This window comes from Diorhabda sublineata, chromosome 7, assembly GCF_026230105.1.
Source record: "Diorhabda sublineata isolate icDioSubl1.1 chromosome 7, icDioSubl1.1, whole genome shotgun sequence".
Taxonomy (NCBI): domain Eukaryota; kingdom Metazoa; phylum Arthropoda; class Insecta; order Coleoptera; family Chrysomelidae; genus Diorhabda; species Diorhabda sublineata.
The window spans coordinates 31,523,528-31,542,322 of NC_079480.1; the positions used below are offsets into that span (position 1 = coordinate 31,523,528).

Sequence of the window (18,795 nt, forward strand, 5' to 3'; positions counted from 1 at the left end):
TTTTTTCAACGGCAGTCTCGTTTCCTTCAATATCTCTTAGGATCTCGAAGGTTTATTGGCCCAGGTTTTCGATGTGAAGGTGCCCTCGATATATTTTAATAAGTTTAAAATGTTGGCGGTTATATCTTTAAATCAACTTCTATTGTATAAACTTTTATTAGAAAATGAAACGAATCAATATTTTTTTACAATTTTATTTCAAGTACATTGTCTTGTGTTAATAAGTCATTTACAACAGATACTGAGAAGTTTTTTCTTTTTTTGTTTAAACACGTTCCTCTCTCAATTAACATATTTATTTATTCTTAAGGCTCGCTCGATCCATACACCATAAAACAATCAACCAATCATGATACTTTTAAGCGTCCAAAAGTAGTTCTATCATCATTATTATTACTATTTACACATGTATTACAAATAACTACCGCTGAGTCCTACGAACTGCCTTTTTTATCTTTCTAGGAACTCCTGTCGCTGGTTGAGACCTACAAATAGATATAATTTATTGTCAACTGATAATATTTGTAGAAATAGCTTGTAAAGATAATTTAAAAAATACAAATAGTAACAAATTTTTTATACATCCAATGTTCTCAAAACTATGTGAAGTAGTTCTATTTTTATTGACAGAAACAAAGCTAGATATATTGTCAATCAAAGAGCCTACGCTAATAAAAGTTTAAAGAAAGTAATACTGATAGCTAAAATCTCACGGACACTCGCATGAAGATGCAATGAAACTCACTATCGTCGAAAGAGGAGGAAAACCACATGCTGGAAAGTGGGTAAGATCGGAAGATTTTACCCTTAATCGGCCCCAGCAGAAAGCCAGGTGGGTAAAAGCCAATGAGCCTACAACGGACACAAAAAATCGTCCACATTGTAGTGGGTCCCTAGAGGTGGTTATAGATTATTTATCCCGTATCATGCCGAAATTGCAAGTAGGTTAAATACATTTTGAAAGAAGAACACGCCTAATAGTTGGACAGATTAATGTCAAAAATCTTTAGAAATACCTACCTAATAATTTTGAATCAGGCTCTCTTCCATTAATATTACTACATGGGATAACCAACCTCTAGTTGATTAATAAAATTTCCATTGACTTTAGGTTAATATCAGTTTACCATATTTCACACAGGCTGCGAGAATTTTGAGGAAATTTCATCGCGGATAGAAATACCCGAGGGAGAATTGAAACAAACGTCAAACAAATTAAGGGATACAATAAATGTGTCACCAAGAACAAAACATAATGAAAGTTTAGAAATTAAATTCAAAGACAACGGAGTAAATGACAAGGATTTATCACCCAATAGTTGAGTTATTAAGGAAACCAAAGAAGTCTATTGAATGTAGGCCAGTCGATGCATTATTGTCAATATATAATGAATAAAATGATAATTTTCAGAAAGTATAGAAAAAATTTTCAACAAGAGCCAACGTTGTAATCAATATAGTTCTAAGAAAAACTGACATACTAATTACATAAAATATTAACGTAGCTATCATTAACAATGTTTACATATATTATTTAAAATTGTGACCGCTCAGATTGAGCTCTTATGACTCCGTATTTTTGTGGGTGGTCAGCACGCCCACATTTTATCTTCAGTTAATTACAGCTCAATACATGTTTATGAAACATCGACTATTGTCCTCCAGTTCTTTTTGCCATGCATCTGTTTGTTTAAGTCACGTATTCCTAGACTTAGCAAATTTTGTACAGTCTGATCTTCCTATCCATATTTCGTTTGGTCTCCATTCTTTTAATGTGTCCTTACCATTGGGTTTATTATATCCTCGTTTTCTAGTATATTCTTAATTTCATAAGTCCTCTATAAACAATCCCCAACTTTCACCGGACCATAAATTTTCATAATTATTCCTCTCTCATAAAGTCTTTAGTTTTTCGTTTTCCATATTTGTTAGTCTTGTCTCATTTTTTGTTTATTGTTCTAGTACTTAAAGGTGTCAACTACTTCGAAGATGAGGTGATTATCTTTACTGTTTCTTTTTTGTGAATTTCTTTTTTTCAATTTCCATTTATGTTGTCTTTTTCTTCAATTTATATTTAATCATCTTTTCCACGCCTTTCTCGCCACTTTTTCTAATGTGTCTCTTTCAGTCCCTTGCTATTAAAGTTTAATCATCAGCATATGCTACTATTTGTTTCGATTTTTTAATTATACTTCCATTGATATTACATTCCCTTATCATGTCTTGCCTCACTTCAGTATTTATTTCAAATTTCTCAGATGTTATTATCCTTACCCTAGCATTTAGCATAGTCATTTTCACTAATCGTATCAACTTTTGGGGTACTAGCAGTTTTTCCATGACCTTTATAATTATTATCCTCCTTTTCATTTGCATTCTAATATGCTTATAGCTTTATTCGATCACTTGTTTTTAAGTATGTATGACATATACAGTTGATTTTCCTTGTCTAAAACCTTTTGATATTCCTCTATTTCTGATCTAACTACCTTTTTCAGTTTTTCATTTATAATTATTGATAGTATTTTATATACGATAGTAAGAAAACTAATACCTCTATAATTACTACATATGTTGGGATTTCCTTCCGTCATTATTGGTATAATCAATCCAGTAGACCACTCTTTTGGTATTGTTTATGTTACCCATACTACTTCCATGATCTTGAACATCTTATGCTTTTACTTATTTTAATAGCTCATTCACTATTTCGTCCGATCCTTCTGTTTTTATTGTGTTTCAGTTTGTTGATTATGTCATTCTATTCCTCTTCTGACGTTTTTTTTCGTTTTCTATTCTGTTCCTTTATATGTTGATATAATTTCACATTATTTTTATTAGACATTTTTCATATTGTTCATATTGTCATTTATCCATTTTATTATCTTTTTTCTTATTTATCTTTGTGCTCTCGTTTCTTATTTTTCTATATTTATTTGTAATTTTTTCTTATATCTTCCATATCAATGACTTTCTGCTTTGTATTTTCTACAATTTTCCCAAGCTCTTCCCAATTCTCATTAATATTATCTTTTTCTTTGCTCTCTTGTAGTTGCTTTCTTATTTCTTTTCTATATTCGTCATCACTCATTTTCAGTTTCTGCACATTCCATTTTCTGCTTTTCATCGTTCACTATATTTATCATTAATTTAATTTTGATAATAACTAAATTATGATCAGTCTCAACACCTGTTCCTTACAACTTGTATCATCTTTGATCTTTTTGATATTAGGACTTGATTTATTTGGTCGCCCGTGGTGGTTCCTGTATCATCTACGTAATTTTATATTCTTTCTATGTTTAATACTAGTGCTACTAATTACATATTCACTTTCCATTAACGTCTGTTGTTTTGTGTAAGGTTTGCTTCCCACACTACTTTAATACTTATCTTTTCCTATTTTTGCGTTCATATCTCCAATAATTATTAATGTATCCTATTTTGTGACATCCTCTCATACCTTAACCAGTTTTTTATTGAATTAATTTTTGTCCTCGTCTTCTACTTCCTCTGTCAGGGCATAGACATTAATTATTATTATACTTTTTATTCTTAGATTTAATATTCTTCCATTAATAACTTCATATTCTAGTACATTTCTTACCATTCTTTTGTTTATCATAAAACCAGTACCATTCTTTTCATGTTTATCTTTCCCGCTGTAAAACAAAAGTATATTATTCCATATTTAATTGTCCTATTGCCTTCCATCGTATTTCTTGAAGTATCAATATTTGGTATTATATTTCTTTTGCAATTTCCTCCATTTTTCCCATTGCCAATATCGTCTTGATATTCCACGATGCCATTCATTTGTCATACTTTTTTTTATCCATTTAGTCAAAAAACTTGTTTACTTTTCATTAATCCTGAAATTTATCAAAATATTTTGAAAATTTGATTTCAATGATAGTGTTTTTCAATAGGGTTACAATAATAGAGAATTCATCTAAATATCGTATATGGGGTTATGAAAAGTAGGTTTTTTTTCATGATTTGTAATATGTAATCGTTATATGTGAACATTAAAGAAAACACTGAATTGTAATCTATTTAATAGTCAAATTATAATTAGAATAACGACATCATACTTACGAAAATGTCACGGGTCCGTCGGTAAAATTGAATGTTGGTTTAGCATTTGCGTCATAAGGCGAGGGAAAGTTGAATCCACTTCCTGTTGGAAGCTGAAAATTTATTTATTTGTTTATATTAATGTGAATATAAATATAATATACATGTTTCAACAACGGATATTTATAAGAAGTTGTTAAAGAACCTTCACTCTTATAATAGTTTTTATAGTTTTATAAAAAACTATTGGTGATACAGATAAGACGTTCAGAAAGTTCCAAAATACTTTAGGTTTTATAAAATGAAACCTTTGGTGTTGGTTACTTAATGTTTCTTAAAAGGGTTTTATACCCTTCTTAAAAACGTTATTATACGAGGGTTGCTACTTAAGTTTTGAGATAAAAAAGTAAAAACAAGTATTTATAATTGAATAAAGGTCGACCCCCACACATATCCGCTCCGTGCCGTGAAAAAGAATTTGCTCGATGCACTTATCAATATTAGGTTGGTTCGGGAACGACCAGTTCTTTACAATATGAAAGACCCCAAGTTGTCACGTTGCCGTTCACATTTGAACACCCTTTTTAGTTTACTAAGAATTTCGTCAGTCCATATTTTTTTTCCACTGAAGGTCACGGTACGATACGTCACAGCACGGATATGTATGGATCGACCTTAAGGCTTTATTGTTTTTCAAAATATTCTCCATTAAAATTAATACACTTTTGCATAAGTTTGAACCAATTGTCAAAGCATTTTTCCATTCCAATTGAGGTATCTCCAAAAAATTTGATTTGAATGTATCAACCGTTTCTTGAGATGTAGAAAAACGTTAACCTCTCAATTTATTATTGATCTTCGGGAATAAGAATTCATTAGGTGCCAAACAAGGGCTGTACGATGGATGATCCATAAATTCGATGTTTTGACTGTTCAAAAACGTTTTTGTTTGAACTGATGTGTGAGAGCTCGCATTGTCTTCTGAACACTTCTGGCAAACAAGTACCATTCAGAATTGAACATTCTACGTTGCTCTAACAAAACGGTTGCGACATGTAGAGTTATTCCGAAAAAAAAAAAACAGGTGACGTTTTGCTTCGAAACGTTTTGTTGTTTAGTTTCCCCTGGTCATGACCTGATACCTGATAACCACAGAACTGGTTATTTTTCATTTCAGTGGAAATTTGCTGAAATAATCCTCATACCTATACCTAGAAAATCGACTGAAGAAGTTACTTCCTATAGACTACTTAGTTTACTTCCAATACTGGTTTAACTGTTGGAGAGGATATTAAAAACCAGGATAATACCCATTCTTAATCAAAACCGTGTTATTCCAAAGCATCAATTTGCTAGATTTGGAAGATAAAAAGTACTGCTCTGGGATATTCATCCATGTAAATCAGGCCTTTGATAAATTCTGGCACTTGGGACTACTTTACAAAATCAGAACATTCCTTTCCTTAAATTATGTCCTTATTCTCAAATCCTACCTCGAATATTGGTATTTCATGGTTAAGTAACACAACAAATATTCAATGACACATCTCATCAACACAGATGTTCCCCAAGGTAGCGTTTCAAAGGACAAAAACTCTATTCACATTCTCTTGAAGTGTGAAAGTCAAGTAACTCCAGAGCACTACACCTGGGAGCGCTTGAAATAGAAGACGAAGATCTTTGGCAGCTACAACTTTCTAAGAGGATTGAGTTTAATAGATCAACTGAGTTCCCCAGTATAGTAGCAAGAAATGGGTCACATTAGATCCATTGTGTCGCGGTGTACATGGTACCTTAATACACACATACATATATTGATTATTATGCCCTTACAAGTGATATGGAATGACTTTAACTTACTGTTGCCTGTGTTGTAACTGTCGGTGCTCCTATGTTGAATGAAGTGATAGGTGCCGTCGAAGCTCCTCCAAAATTGAATCCAGTCTTCTGAGTAGTGGTAGTGCTGCTTTGATTAGAAGCACCAAAACTAAAAATGCCATTCTTTGAAACAGAACCACTTCCTGTTCCAGCAAACAGTTTTCCACTTTCAGTTTTTCCTGCCGCAGAGAAATTGAAATTCATTGGTTTGGTCGTCGATTGAAAATTAAAACCAATTGACTGCGTCACAGCTGGATTCGTCGAAATATTAGATCCAAAATTGAATCCTGATGGCTGCGTTATAGCAGTACTTTGTCCAAAATTGAATCCTGGTGATTTCGTCATTGCAGAGGAATTGGTATTCTGTCCAAAATTTGATTCAGATGATTTTGTAGCTGTGGTGTTTTGTCCAAAACTGAACCCAGAGGATTGAGTGGTCGGTGGCTTGGTAGATGAACTGGCTGTTTGTCCAAAATTGAAAGTTGTAACTTTGTTGGTAGAGTCGGTGTTAATATTATCACTTTTGAACAGAAATGGTTTGGCTTCAGTTTTATTGATCAATGGTACTTCTGGTAATTTACTACTGGAAGTAGCAAAAGTAGATTTGGCTTGTGCATCAAGTCCGTTGTTACTGCCTACGGATTAATTATAATTAATATATATATATATATATATATATATATATATATATATATATATATATATATATATATATATATATATATATATAAATTAATATAAAGTATATTTGAAACACCAGTTTAGTTGAGTTCAAAATAAAAATTACAAATCCATTGATACTTACTGATATCCGTTGGTTTACTTTGTTCAAATGCAGATGTTGTTGGAGATGTGACCTGCTTGCTAATATTCCCAAATTTGAAAGTAGGTATTGTCTCTGATTTTGTAGTAGGGGTTTCTGCACTCTTTTTCTCAGTATCAAAGCTAAATGTGGGTTTAGAAACAGCAGCTTTACTTGTTGTATCTGTATTCTTTTCTGACGGGACAATTTTAGACACAACTGACTCAATGTTAGATTTTTCTATGGTACTTGAAGATACAGTACTCTTACCATCGTCTGTTGCTGTTTCTAAGGTATTAGCTTCCTTTTGTATTCCAAATGTGAACGTAGGAACGGTTGGAGTGATTGGTGCTACTTTAGGATTTGCAGAATCCGGCAATTTTGTCACACTATCTGAAGATGTAGTAGTAGGTTGAATACCAAACTTGAATTGTGCAGCTGCTATTTTATCAATACCAAAATTGAATTTTAGTTGGGATTTTTTTTCAGTATCCTGAATGACCGGTTTTGTGCTACCTGGTTTTGCAGCTTCACAACATTGGCATTTCATCTGACTATTGCTATTTCTCACCATGCACATCTGAAAAGCAAAAAATATTGTTTAGCAAAGAGCTGATTGAGAGGATTAGCTGTGAATACGCAGCAAAAAATTAAGCTGAAAGTATCTGGGAATACTTTAAATCTAATTTTGGCTGATTGAAAAAAATGCGTTAGTGACTATTTATTAATTACGTCTCAAGGTGGTTCTATTGGATTGAGGTTAGAGCTGTCAACATCAAACAAAACTATCAGTTTTGTCACTAATAATGTGGCAGTAATGCTCACTTTACTATCAAAACTTGCAAATAATTTACATAGAAGACACACATATTGCATGGTATTATTAAAAATAAGATAAAAGGACTACATTTTCTTGATATTCTCCAAATTTTTTACACTCCATACTACAGCAGCTGTTAAGAAATAGCTTGAAACTATTTTCATTGAACCAGTAATAAATATATTGATATATTCATTAGACAGATTTGTATTCACACGATTTAGTAATCGTAGCAGATACATTTAAGAAAATGGAAGAAAAGGTAGACATACGGATAGAAGACCTGAGGATGGAAGTAAATATCAAGAAATGAAAGAGGATGGTAGTAAATCAAAAGATACAAAACAAGAGAAAGATTTAATTATGAAAGAACAACGAATAGAGTGACCACTTTTGAATATCTACGAATTATTTTCATAGAAGACGAAAAAATAGATATAGAATGAAATAGATATACTACATGCCATCCACGATGCATAAAATTTTGTTGCATGGTGTTGAAATAATGAAAAAGTCGATCCTCCCAGTCGAAATATTGTCGGAGAAAGTAGGAATATGGATTAGAAGACTTTCAGGAATAATATTACAAACGTGAGATCCGAATAAAAAAAAAGCACCTGGACATGAGTGACGCAGCTAAGGAACCGTTAATTGAATTTTCTTGAATTTTAAATCAAAGTTTCTTTTCAAATTGAACAACTTTCGACTTTGAATCCCTAGTTTTATTATTAACAAAACTCCAGTTTTTAAGCTTAATTTAATTTTCAATTATAAGCATTAATCAATTTAAGTATAGGGCTCCAAAGACTTGTTGCAACTTGCTTTGATAAGAATAACCTATCAGGAAAATTTCAGAAATATTTATATTGCCAATAGTTTATAGTATTTTAAACACGATCTTCCCATGATCGGGTTTAAAATAAATGAATATAACATTGAATATTATCACTTACTGTACACTCCCATTCATCGGCTTTCTTCTTGAAAGCAGCAACTAAATCATCAGATGGAGTTTTTTGTTTGGCAGCTTTTGGAGTTTCACAAGCAGCACATTTGTCAACATCGGTTTTGTTTCGAATGAGGCAGGTGGAACATTCCCATGTGTCAACAGAAGGTTTAAATTTTGCGTCGAAGCTTGAAGACGAAGTTACCAATTCTGAGGACTTGGGATTTGGTGTCTCGCAAGCCAAGCATTTGGTTTTATCATTTGAATTTCTGATCATACAAACAGGACATTCCCACATATTATCAGGCATTTTGAATTTTTCTCCAAAGGATTTAACTTGTTTGTTTTCTGTTTGTTGTTTCAGTTTTGGGGTTTCGCAAGCAACACATTTAGTTTTTTCTTTTTGATTTCTGATGAGGCAAGTGCTACATTCCCATGTCCCGGTAGCGGGTTTAAACTTGTCCATTAACGTATTTTCAATAATAGTTTGTCCGTTATTTTTCTCTTTCGTTTGTTTGATAATATTTTTGCTTTCCAGTTTGTTTAAATTTGATAAGGGTTCACTGAATTTGAAGTTATTTATAGCGACAATACTTTTGAAATTTTCAGATACAATCAGTGGATCAGAAAATTTAAACTGTGTGACAGTAATTGGTTGTTCTTTTGGTCTATTTTTCTTTGTAACTGCTGATTGTGGCACATCTGGAATTTTTGGAGGGGCGGATACAATTTGATTTTCAGGCAATTTTTCTGGAACTGTAACTGTAGCAGGTATAATTAGATCAAATTTAGATAAAGTTGGTATCGAAAAATTTTGTATCGCTTCTTTTGGTTTATCAACCTTTGATACAGTAATACTTTTTTCTTTTTGTAAAATAACATCTTGAACCTTTTGTACAGAAATAATTTTATCTTGTGGTATATCGGTATCTAGCGTTGGAGCAACTGGCTCGTCCTGTTTTGGAGTATTCGTTGCAGAATCTTGTTTTAGAGGTACTTTATTCAAAGATGATTTTGATGAGGTAGCAATCTGCCTTACTGCTTCTGTACTACTTTGTAACTTTTGCTTCATTTTTAATAAATCCGGTACTGTAGGCACTTGCAATTCCTTATTAAATGATGACGCCGCTGAAGTTGTGTAAGGGCTAACACCAACATGTGTACCAAGTAAGCTTGTATCTAATCGCACTCTTTTGGAAGCTACTGGAATTTTCTTAGCATCATTAACGGGTGTACTATACTGTTCTAAAGTTTCTAAAATTTTTCTAGCAGTTTTACCCAAAACCATACTACAACTTTCAGCATTTTTTTTAATAGGTTTTATTCGAGCTGATCTCTTCAAGGAATTTCTCAAATCTTTAGCTCTTTTACCGAACTTGTTTCCATAAGCTGACGCACCTCCATACATTGTACTTCCACTGTAGAATGGTGATCTCACAACCATTTCTGTTGACAATGTCTGATCTATAAAATCAGGGGAACCAAATGTCGAGACATTAAAATTAGGTCTTCTTGAACTCATTGACGTATTTTGTTGTGGAGTTGCAGTTCTATCCGTGAATAGAGTACGATTTGAAATACCTGGAGCTAAAAAAAAAAAGAAATAAGTACTAAATACTGCTCAAACAAGCATTATGAAAAATTTATACCAAGATTATAGTGCTGAAGATTTTAAATGACAGAACGTGCTAATATCTGGTTCAAATGGAAAAATTATTTTGACACAATTGTCTTAAATATTATTGCAGTTTGAAAGTATTCCGCAGCAAAATAATTAGCTAACTAGGCCATTCGATAACTAACGTATGTAATAAAAGTTTCTGTGGCCTTCAATTTAATTCTACATAACTTGGAATCTAGATGCCATAGAAAACACATAATTTATAATGTTTCAATTTTAATATTTCATTTCAATTTTTGTCAAATTTCAAATTAGTTATGGATGGTTATTAAAAGCCAACAATGTGAATATATTAAAACAGCAGAAAATTGTACTTCGACTATTTATAAAACAATAAGTGAATGTGAACGAGGAATACCATGTTAAAACCTTCTAAAAAATGAGCAGTGTAAAGCTTTAACTAATGACCAGTCAAATAAACTGCTGGACAAAATTAATGCACCACTTTAATTAATCTAAATATTTACAATATAAACACAAAATAAAACTAAGTTACATTGGAATAATAATGAATACCTACAAATTAGTCAAATATGATTTTAACATAACCTTAATTTGCCTTATTTTTTCATAAAAGTTTGTTTTTACTGGAAATGCATAAACTATCATATCTCAAAATGAAAAAAAAAATCAGTAAAAAGGAAATTCATATGGGTTAATCCTAATACCATGTAGGTCCTCCTCCACTTCTTATCACTGCATGCTTGATATCAAATGTTCAACAAAAGCTTGAGTTATATTTTCCCAATCTTCAATAGCGGCCTCTACGAGTTGGTTGTGATTATAAAAGGGATGATTATAACTTCAAATCCTTTTTTTAGGATACCTAACCGGACTGTTATGTGGCCACTCTCATAAAGGGATATTTTCATAATGTAAGTAGCTAATAACCTGTCTAGCTATGTGGGTATGAGACCACAGATAATCATGACGAATTTACTTGTATACAAATCGAACCTAAACAAATAGGTAACCACATTTAAACGTTCATACATAATAATAGTGAGATTTCATTATTTTCAGGAACTATTAGGGACCATAGCGATTACAGGGTGTGTGGGAAAGTAAACAGATGTATTATATTCATGGAAAAGTTATGATCATCAATGCATGGCATTATATATAAGGAAATATATCTCGTTAGTAGTAAATAATGCATAAAACATTGTAACCTGATTAGGAATTTTATTGTCGAAAAATTAACTCCAGCTGACTAAAAAAATATTTTGTAACTAACTAAATTGTTGTCTTAAAGGCAACACTACTAAGTACATAATTGATTATGATGATAATCAACATCGTAAATAACTTGAGTAAATTTAGGGTGCATAGTATTAATTTTATACAAAACCTTATAAAACACACTTTAAAATCTTGTATCTTTATACGAGCAATTCTTGTTTAAAGATATAAGATTCTAAAAAAGTGTTTTGGGGCGATAAATTGATCTAGAAAGGTGGCATTTGGGTAGCCAATCTTAAATCTCTGCACAGGCATGAGCGAATAAAACTGAGTTATTAGATCTTTCTATCAAACAATTCACCTTATAGTCCATTTTTGCTGTTTATTTTCTAAAATTAGGCAATGGCGAACTAACCATAAGAAAGAAATTTACTAGCCATAGAATATTATTTCTAGCATCGATCTTATAGAGTTAGGTATTTGATAACAGCTAAGCCAATAGAAATTATGAGGGGATGAAAGACAGCGATACTCATACCTCTTAACAAAGACGTTGAAAAAATTAATGATGATATAGTTGCCCAACTTCTCTGGCGGTACAACATTTACTATAGCCACGCTTCAATGAAGATTAACTTGAAGGAGCAGTTGAATTTACAACAGAATTTCTAAATAGTGTCAACATTTCATACATGGTTAATAATAATATTGAGTAATTTAGATGTATCAGAACGACTATACAATTGTGTAAGACTCATCAACAAATCTGTGTATTCACATAATAAAGGTGAAAATTGTTGATGATAACCTTTGACTCATCAAAGTGACAACTGGAATGCACCATGCAGCATTACCAATTTCCAGTTAGATCTGAATTTGTCATGACTGTCCACAAATCCCAAGAGCAAACTTTCGAATCTGTTGGGGTTGACTCAAAGTCTAATCCAGTTTTCATGCATGGTATGTTATATGTAGCATTTTCTAGAGTTAAGCGACCAGCTATGTTAGAAAAAGAAAATCCTCGACATACCCACAATATAATATGGAAGGAAGTATTAGAAAAAAACCAGATTTCAACATTAAAACTGTGATGACAAAAACAATAAACTACATAATTGTACTGATGATTTTTTATTTAAATAAGCAGTTCTTATTTTTTTTATTATGTCAGCAAGATTGAAAAATATTCATATTTCATCAGTTTGTAATTCATATTTGAATATAATTTATAAAAACACATAATACTGAACAAAGCTCGGTCATCCAGGTACTTATTGTTCGCGATGAACCCATTAGCCTCCTATGTTGAAATATAGAGAATCACTTACCAAAAGCATAATATTTTTATAGGATTTTTTTGAAAATTTTCAAAAATACACTTTTTGAGAAAATCAAATTCTGAATTTTATTTTTCAAGCACTTCTTATCAGAAAGTATGTGATGTTGTGAATAAAAAAAGAGCATTTAATACAGTAAAATGATACCACTCCTATAATAATGAAAATACCTCTAATTATCAACACTGATCAATATTTGATATTTTTCATTGGCAAGTAGCACATCCCTAGTGCAAAGCCCCGAAAGTATGTCAATCAAGATAGAAGGCTCTGGATGTTCTTCTCCCATTTCCAATAAAATACTTGTGTGAAGCAGGATTTTCAACCTATGCAGCTACAAAAACAAAAATAAAGATTCCTACACCAAATAAGTTGGAGAATGATCCACTGCTCTAACTCAATTAGGAAAAGAGCTATGTGATTTCAAAATATGTCAGTTTCATTTTTTAGGTGGATTTTGGGAACCTTTACTTAATTCTGAAACTGTTTGAGATATTTGAAAAGAAAATTGGTATTTTTCGTAATCTCTAGGAGGACAACTTTTACACAAAATTTCATTAAATTCTGAGGGGGATCAAGTAATTTTTTTATTTTATTTTAGTGTGTTTTCATATTGAATGACCCTAGTAAAAAAGATGAATTGTTATTGTACATAGAATGTCCATTACACACACAGTACTAAATTAAAAATAAATTATGGAATATTGCAATATTGTGATGATAACTCACCAGGTGTATCAAAAAGGGTTCTCCTATTGGGGGAATTATTCTGAAGTGGAGAATGTTGTTTTGAACTGCCTTCACTTTGGCAAACATGTTCTTTACTTCCCATTCTGAGAACAGAAGAATAACCACTTGTAGATTCCTCACTATCAGAGTCTTTATGTCCATTTAAAAATTCACTACTACCAAATAATTGTACATTTATATCACTATTTATAGGGGTATTAACATTATTAAGTAACTTTCGAGACTGTAAACCAGATGGACCTGCTACTGGCTCTGGGCAATTGTAATTTTTAGTTAGTAATTTTTCTTTAATTTTAGTGTCACTGGATTTAGTTGTCTCATCTTCTGGAGTCAAAGTAAATTTCGCTCTTTTCATTGGAGGTTGCAAATGATCTACTTCTCCATAGTCTTCGTCGCGTCTTCTTATAGTAGACTTAACATCGTTATCTTGTCTCCCGAACCATTTAGATAAAGGTGTATTACTGATAATAGATTTGAATTTTCCAACAAGTGACTAGAACAATACGATATTGATTATTATATATCCAACACGACAAGTACAACAAATTCAACACACTATTTATAGTGATGAGAACGCGCGAACTTGTTTCAATTAACGCATTTTGTTATTACCTTCTCAGAATCATCCTGACCTAAATACGATGAATTATGATCGCCACTATTATTAGGATCTCTCGCCATAATTTCACTAGAATAATTGATTACAAATGAATTCAAAATTAATGCTGAATACTTTACATTTTAGCTATTTAGTAGCAACTTTCACCACACGAGGATTAAATATGGCGTAATTTTGCTGTAGTTCCAAAATAACCTTCAAGAGCGCGTTCTTTTCCATATTTTCAACTGGCATATATAAATGCTTCTCACTCATTACCGTTTTATTTCGTATAAGTCTATTCTTATCGGATTCGTTCAGCTCTTAACACCGTCGAAAAAATCTACTGTTCGTCTCTTTAGCTTGCGAGTAGCAAATGTCATCAGTCAATTAATCAGAATAAATAAAACGTCAACGGAAAAAATTGAAACCTATGTTTGAAAATGTTAAATCAAAATGATTCATGTGTAAATTTTAAGTTATTGTTATTCTTAATTTAATCAAAATTCTGGGTATACTAATCTGTTTCATATTTGAAATTGACAACTTTGGTATCTTAAATAGATGAAAATATTGACATAAGGAATGCTACCAGAAAAGCAAAATATTATAATAAAGGATGTGATTCCATTGCCATTAAAGGAGAGGAGTTGATTTTGTTACATGGCTATTTTTTCCGAGATGATATCTTTAAAAAGTAAAGGAACTATTCATTCAATATGTTCAAATTTGTTTGTTTGTTCTAATTTGGTTTGACAAGGTTCTAATTGACATTTTTGTGAAAAGTTGTGTTTATTTACTATAACTATGTTTATATTTCTCTGTGTTTCATCAGCTTCTATTTGTAAAATAACAGATTTAGAGTAGTGACAAAGTTTATCTGCAAGGGGCAAAAAGAATTTACTTCATACCTTTTGAACCATGTAGGTAGTAAGGTTTTTCGTCATAGTCTGTTAAAAGTACTGCCATTAGGGACGAAAATACGTACTTTCGACCGAGGTATATGAAAAAATAGTATACTACAAAGATGAAAAGCTGAATTTATGGCTCTTGTTGTGTAATATACTAATTGTAGTGTGACAGGGTCTCAATTCATTAATCCTAGAATATTAGTAAAATTCATAAGCTTTAGCCTTACATACTTCTCATGGTCCTAGTTATAAAATAAATGAAATTATGTCAAATTTCAATGAATATTTTATTTATACAGCATGTTACAATTAACTTAAAACGAATAAACATAATATTTTTAAATACAGTTTTCACATACTTCTGCCCTCTTGTCTGGTCTCTTATACTAACATGTCCGACATGTTAGACCATACCAGCAGCATAATCTGACGTCGGCATAGCTTAAGATATCATCGAGATACTCGAGCTTCCCCACTACAACAAGGTCATAAGATAGCCGGACACGTAGAACAAGACCTTGGGAGACCTTGAGATTATTCAGGTTGCATTTATTGGCAACTCTTTGACTTTTCTTTCTCCTTATGTGACTTTTTTGTCAGAAATTAACTTAACTTCCCTCAATCTTACACGCTGGAGTTTATCTAGTGATTGATTTTTTTACTAATGTGCTACCCTGGATGTTTAGCACGAAATAAATTGCTCCAGTATGGTGGGAGTACTTGAAAAGGTCTAAAATTATTCTGACGTGCTTGAGTAAATTGCACATTTTCCATTTATGCTCACCTGCTATAATAACCATGATATGTAAGTTGTTGATGTTAGACAGGCGCAATAAATCAAAAAATCACATGGTGAGTGAAAAAATAAAAATTTACAAAATGAATATTCTTTATTAGGTAATAATATCTCGATACTATCTACATACAAAATTCTAGCTAATACTGCAAGCATTGCTTTTATATCTATGGTGTCTACTTGATTCTACAGCATAACAACATTGATGATTGTGACTTTTATTCTTCATTTGATTCATATCCTTTTTTTGACAAATGCTCATGTCACTTTTGGAATTTGGCAACTCTCTGTCTTTGTCCATTTTTTTCGCATAAACGTGCATCACCTTGCCATACTCATATTTTTCTTCTTCTGGTTGAAGATTTAGTTCCAGAGATTGTTTTGGACATAGTCGTGGATATTGTGTTTCTTGGCTCAGTAGATTTTCGTGAGGATCTGATGATTGTAGTTGAGGATCTATATAATCTTCTGAATGAAGATTTTGACTAGTGGCGGAGAGTGGTGCTAGAGACATTGCGCTGTACTAAGATGAAAATATTTTAATTAATAAACAGTGGGATTCGATAAGTAAATAGTTCAAACCAGAAGTCAATATTTGTAAGAGGAAATTCTAAATAGGTGAGTGGATCATTTCTCCATACTTCTAGACTCTGACAACCAAGAGTTAAGAGCACTCAATGATGACCTGGTCGACCCGTCCAATCTAGAGGAAATATGGAAGGCCATTAAGAAGGAGAAAAGCCACAAGTCCCTCGGAAAGCATATAATCAAAGCGGACTCATTAAAGCTGGTAGATGAATGCTTGAAGAAACCATCTTACAAGTTATGGAAACAAAATGGCGAGGAAAACACAAATGGCGGACGAGTAGAATGTCGGCTTTGTATGCCCCTTGGACACAAAAGATAATCAGAAGAATGTAGAAAATTACTAATCAATCATACCACCACCAATCTATGTGGATGCCTAGCTCGTCGATCGACAACAGACTAGATTTTAATACTACGCCAGATGCTTTATAAGTGCTACGTGTACAACATCGATACCTTCCACATCATTTTTATCGATTTTAGAGCGGCGTATGACAGTATCCAAAGACCGAAACTCTACTTGTCCATGAATGAACTACATATACCAAAAACTTAAATTGAATTGACAAATATGATATTATCAAAAGTGGTGAGAAAAATTTACGGGACTATCCAAGAAAATAACGTCTGGCAGACTTAGATGGGCTGGGCATGTAGCTCGCATCAACAACAACATGCCCCCAAAAAAGAATTTTAGGACCTTATCAAAGGATAGTATAGGGTGAGACCAAGGCTAAGATGAAGAGACGCGGTCTCTGAAGAAGCTGCAAAGATTGGTGCAGCAAATTGGATGATGATCTCAACCTCAATCAATTTCTTAATTTTGGATTGCCGAAAAAAATCAATAGCAGTGAACCATGGATTTTCCTAAAATAACTTATTTTTATCTCTACAAATAGGAGTCTAAAATTTTGTCGATAAATTAAAAAACAAGGAATATAGCTCAATAGAACTTTTATTAACATTTCTTTTTCCTAAAACTCCCTTGCATACCACAGTGGGTTACCACATTTCATGTTTTGTAGAATATATCGATAATGAGAAAAAAATTGTCTTGTAAGTATACTATGAAGAAAAAATTTCCGAAATCGAGACTATCAAAAGTAGAGCTTGTGTAAAGTTCTAAAAATTATATAGATTACCTCTTTTTTATCTATAGGAAAGGCAATCTTCGATGAAGTTGTACTTCTGTGTTTAAACGTACAAGGAAGTGTTACTTGCGAATTTTGTGACTTTCCATCAGATTCTGCATCTTCTAATATTAATGACCCAAAAATTTCCGCCGGATCACATCCTGATGAGTAAACTGCACCAGCTGAATTCGATCGTACCTCTAAAAGTATAGTTTGTTTTTACCTACCGTCTGCAAGAGATCTTTTCATACACGAACCACATATTCCATAATAACCCGAAACTTAAATTAATTGAAAGTTGGGGCCCTCTGGGTGATTGAAGCTCAAAAATTGGAAACATTTTCTTATTATAAATTCGAAACGGATTCTATTTTGATGAAATTCGGCATGGTCAGTTAGTATTATTGGACAAATGTTATGAGAAATTTCATAATGATGAGTTTCCGTTAATCTAACTTTCAAATGTGAAAATAATACTTTCTACATTCTTTACAGGAACTTATAAGATCATTTTCTCTTGTGCTTTTTGAAAATGTAATCATCCAAGACTTCTTCGGCCTTCATTTTGCGAGAAATATCCTGGTGGACATACAGTGAACCGAGGTTATTACGTTTTTCTTCAGTCATTGTGCTGCGTGGATATGTTTTAAACGACGCAAAGCTGTAAAGTTCACTTTGCTGTACTGGTAGTTACAGGATAGGTGCACAACAGTTGAAGTAGTACTCTGATATTTGGTAGACAACCTGCAAACTTATAAGCTTATTTTCGGAAATCGATATCTACATTTGTTTACAGATGTGCAGCTTAACTTCCAAGGTAGAATTTAACTAATGTATGCATTATTTAAATCTGGTATTAACAGGTGTGAAGTTATTATTAACAGTGTTGAAGTTATTACATTTATAATAAAATCAAGAAACTGGATCTACACTGTCATGCGTTAGTCCTCAGCTGCCTCCGCATGAGCATTAGATCAGTTTTTTGTCGAGCTGTTGCTCTAGATATTTGAATTCCTTCCACCAAAGTAGCCGCTTTGTTAGAATGCTCCTTGTAGGTGTCAGTGCTATTGATTCGTTTTTCCTGAATGCCCTGTATCGTAGCCTATTCAAGCTGAGAAGTTTCGAGCACAACGATGTTCTCGGAGTTGGAGAGCTAATGGTAAAGTTACTCAAAGTATTTGAGCAACGACACTCTTTTTACTTCATTATATCAAACTGAACAGCGGGCGTTCGTCCACATAGTATTTCTCTTGGAGAACTTTGAAAGAAAGACCCAGACGAAAACACGATCGCGGT

The 18,795-nt window shown here is 32.5% G+C and overlaps 2 protein-coding genes across 2 annotated transcripts in view; both read right to left on the reverse strand.

Moving 5' to 3' along the window:
• Window positions 1-178: 178 nt before the first annotated feature.
• Window positions 179-14,341, reverse strand: LOC130446638 (nuclear pore complex protein Nup153). The gene is made up of 7 exons (XM_056783005.1): window positions 14,086-14,341; window positions 13,453-13,966; window positions 8,531-10,110; window positions 6,761-7,337; window positions 5,938-6,590; window positions 4,099-4,190; window positions 179-485 (listed from the first exon to the last, which is right to left on the reverse strand). The coding sequence occupies exons 1-7, from the start codon at window positions 14,152-14,154 to the stop codon at window positions 422-424; spliced, it is 3,549 nt and encodes a 1,182-aa protein (XP_056638983.1). The 5' UTR covers window positions 14,155-14,341; the 3' UTR covers window positions 179-421.
• Window positions 14,342-15,853: 1,512 nt separating this feature from the next.
• LOC130446639 (soluble guanylate cyclase 88E) overlaps window positions 15,854-18,795 on the reverse strand; it is a 31,576-nt gene continuing 28,634 nt past the window's right edge. The window contains exons 13-14 of the mRNA XM_056783006.1: window positions 17,509-17,699; window positions 15,854-16,301 (exon numbers count right to left, since the gene is read on the reverse strand). Coding sequence (XP_056638984.1) covers window positions 15,915-16,301; window positions 17,509-17,699 — 578 coding nt within the window. The 3' untranslated portion in view covers window positions 15,854-15,914. The remainder of the gene's footprint in view (window positions 16,302-17,508; window positions 17,700-18,795) is intronic.

What these genes read in the sequence shown, in the direction of transcription:
- LOC130446638 (XM_056783005.1), bottom strand. Translation starts at nt 14,154, where the DNA reads ATGGCGAGAGATCCTAATAATAGTGGCGATCATAATTCATCGTATTTA. An exon ending in CCGATGAATGGGAGTGTACA is followed by an intron (nt 7,338 to 8,530) that starts GTAAGTGATAAT and finishes TTTGCTTTTCAG; the next exon opens with ATGTGCATGGTGAGAAATAG. An exon ending in AAGTAAACCAACGGATATCA is followed by an intron (nt 6,591 to 6,760) that starts GTAAGTATCAAT and finishes ATTAATCCGTAG; the next exon opens with GCAGTAACAACGGACTTGAT.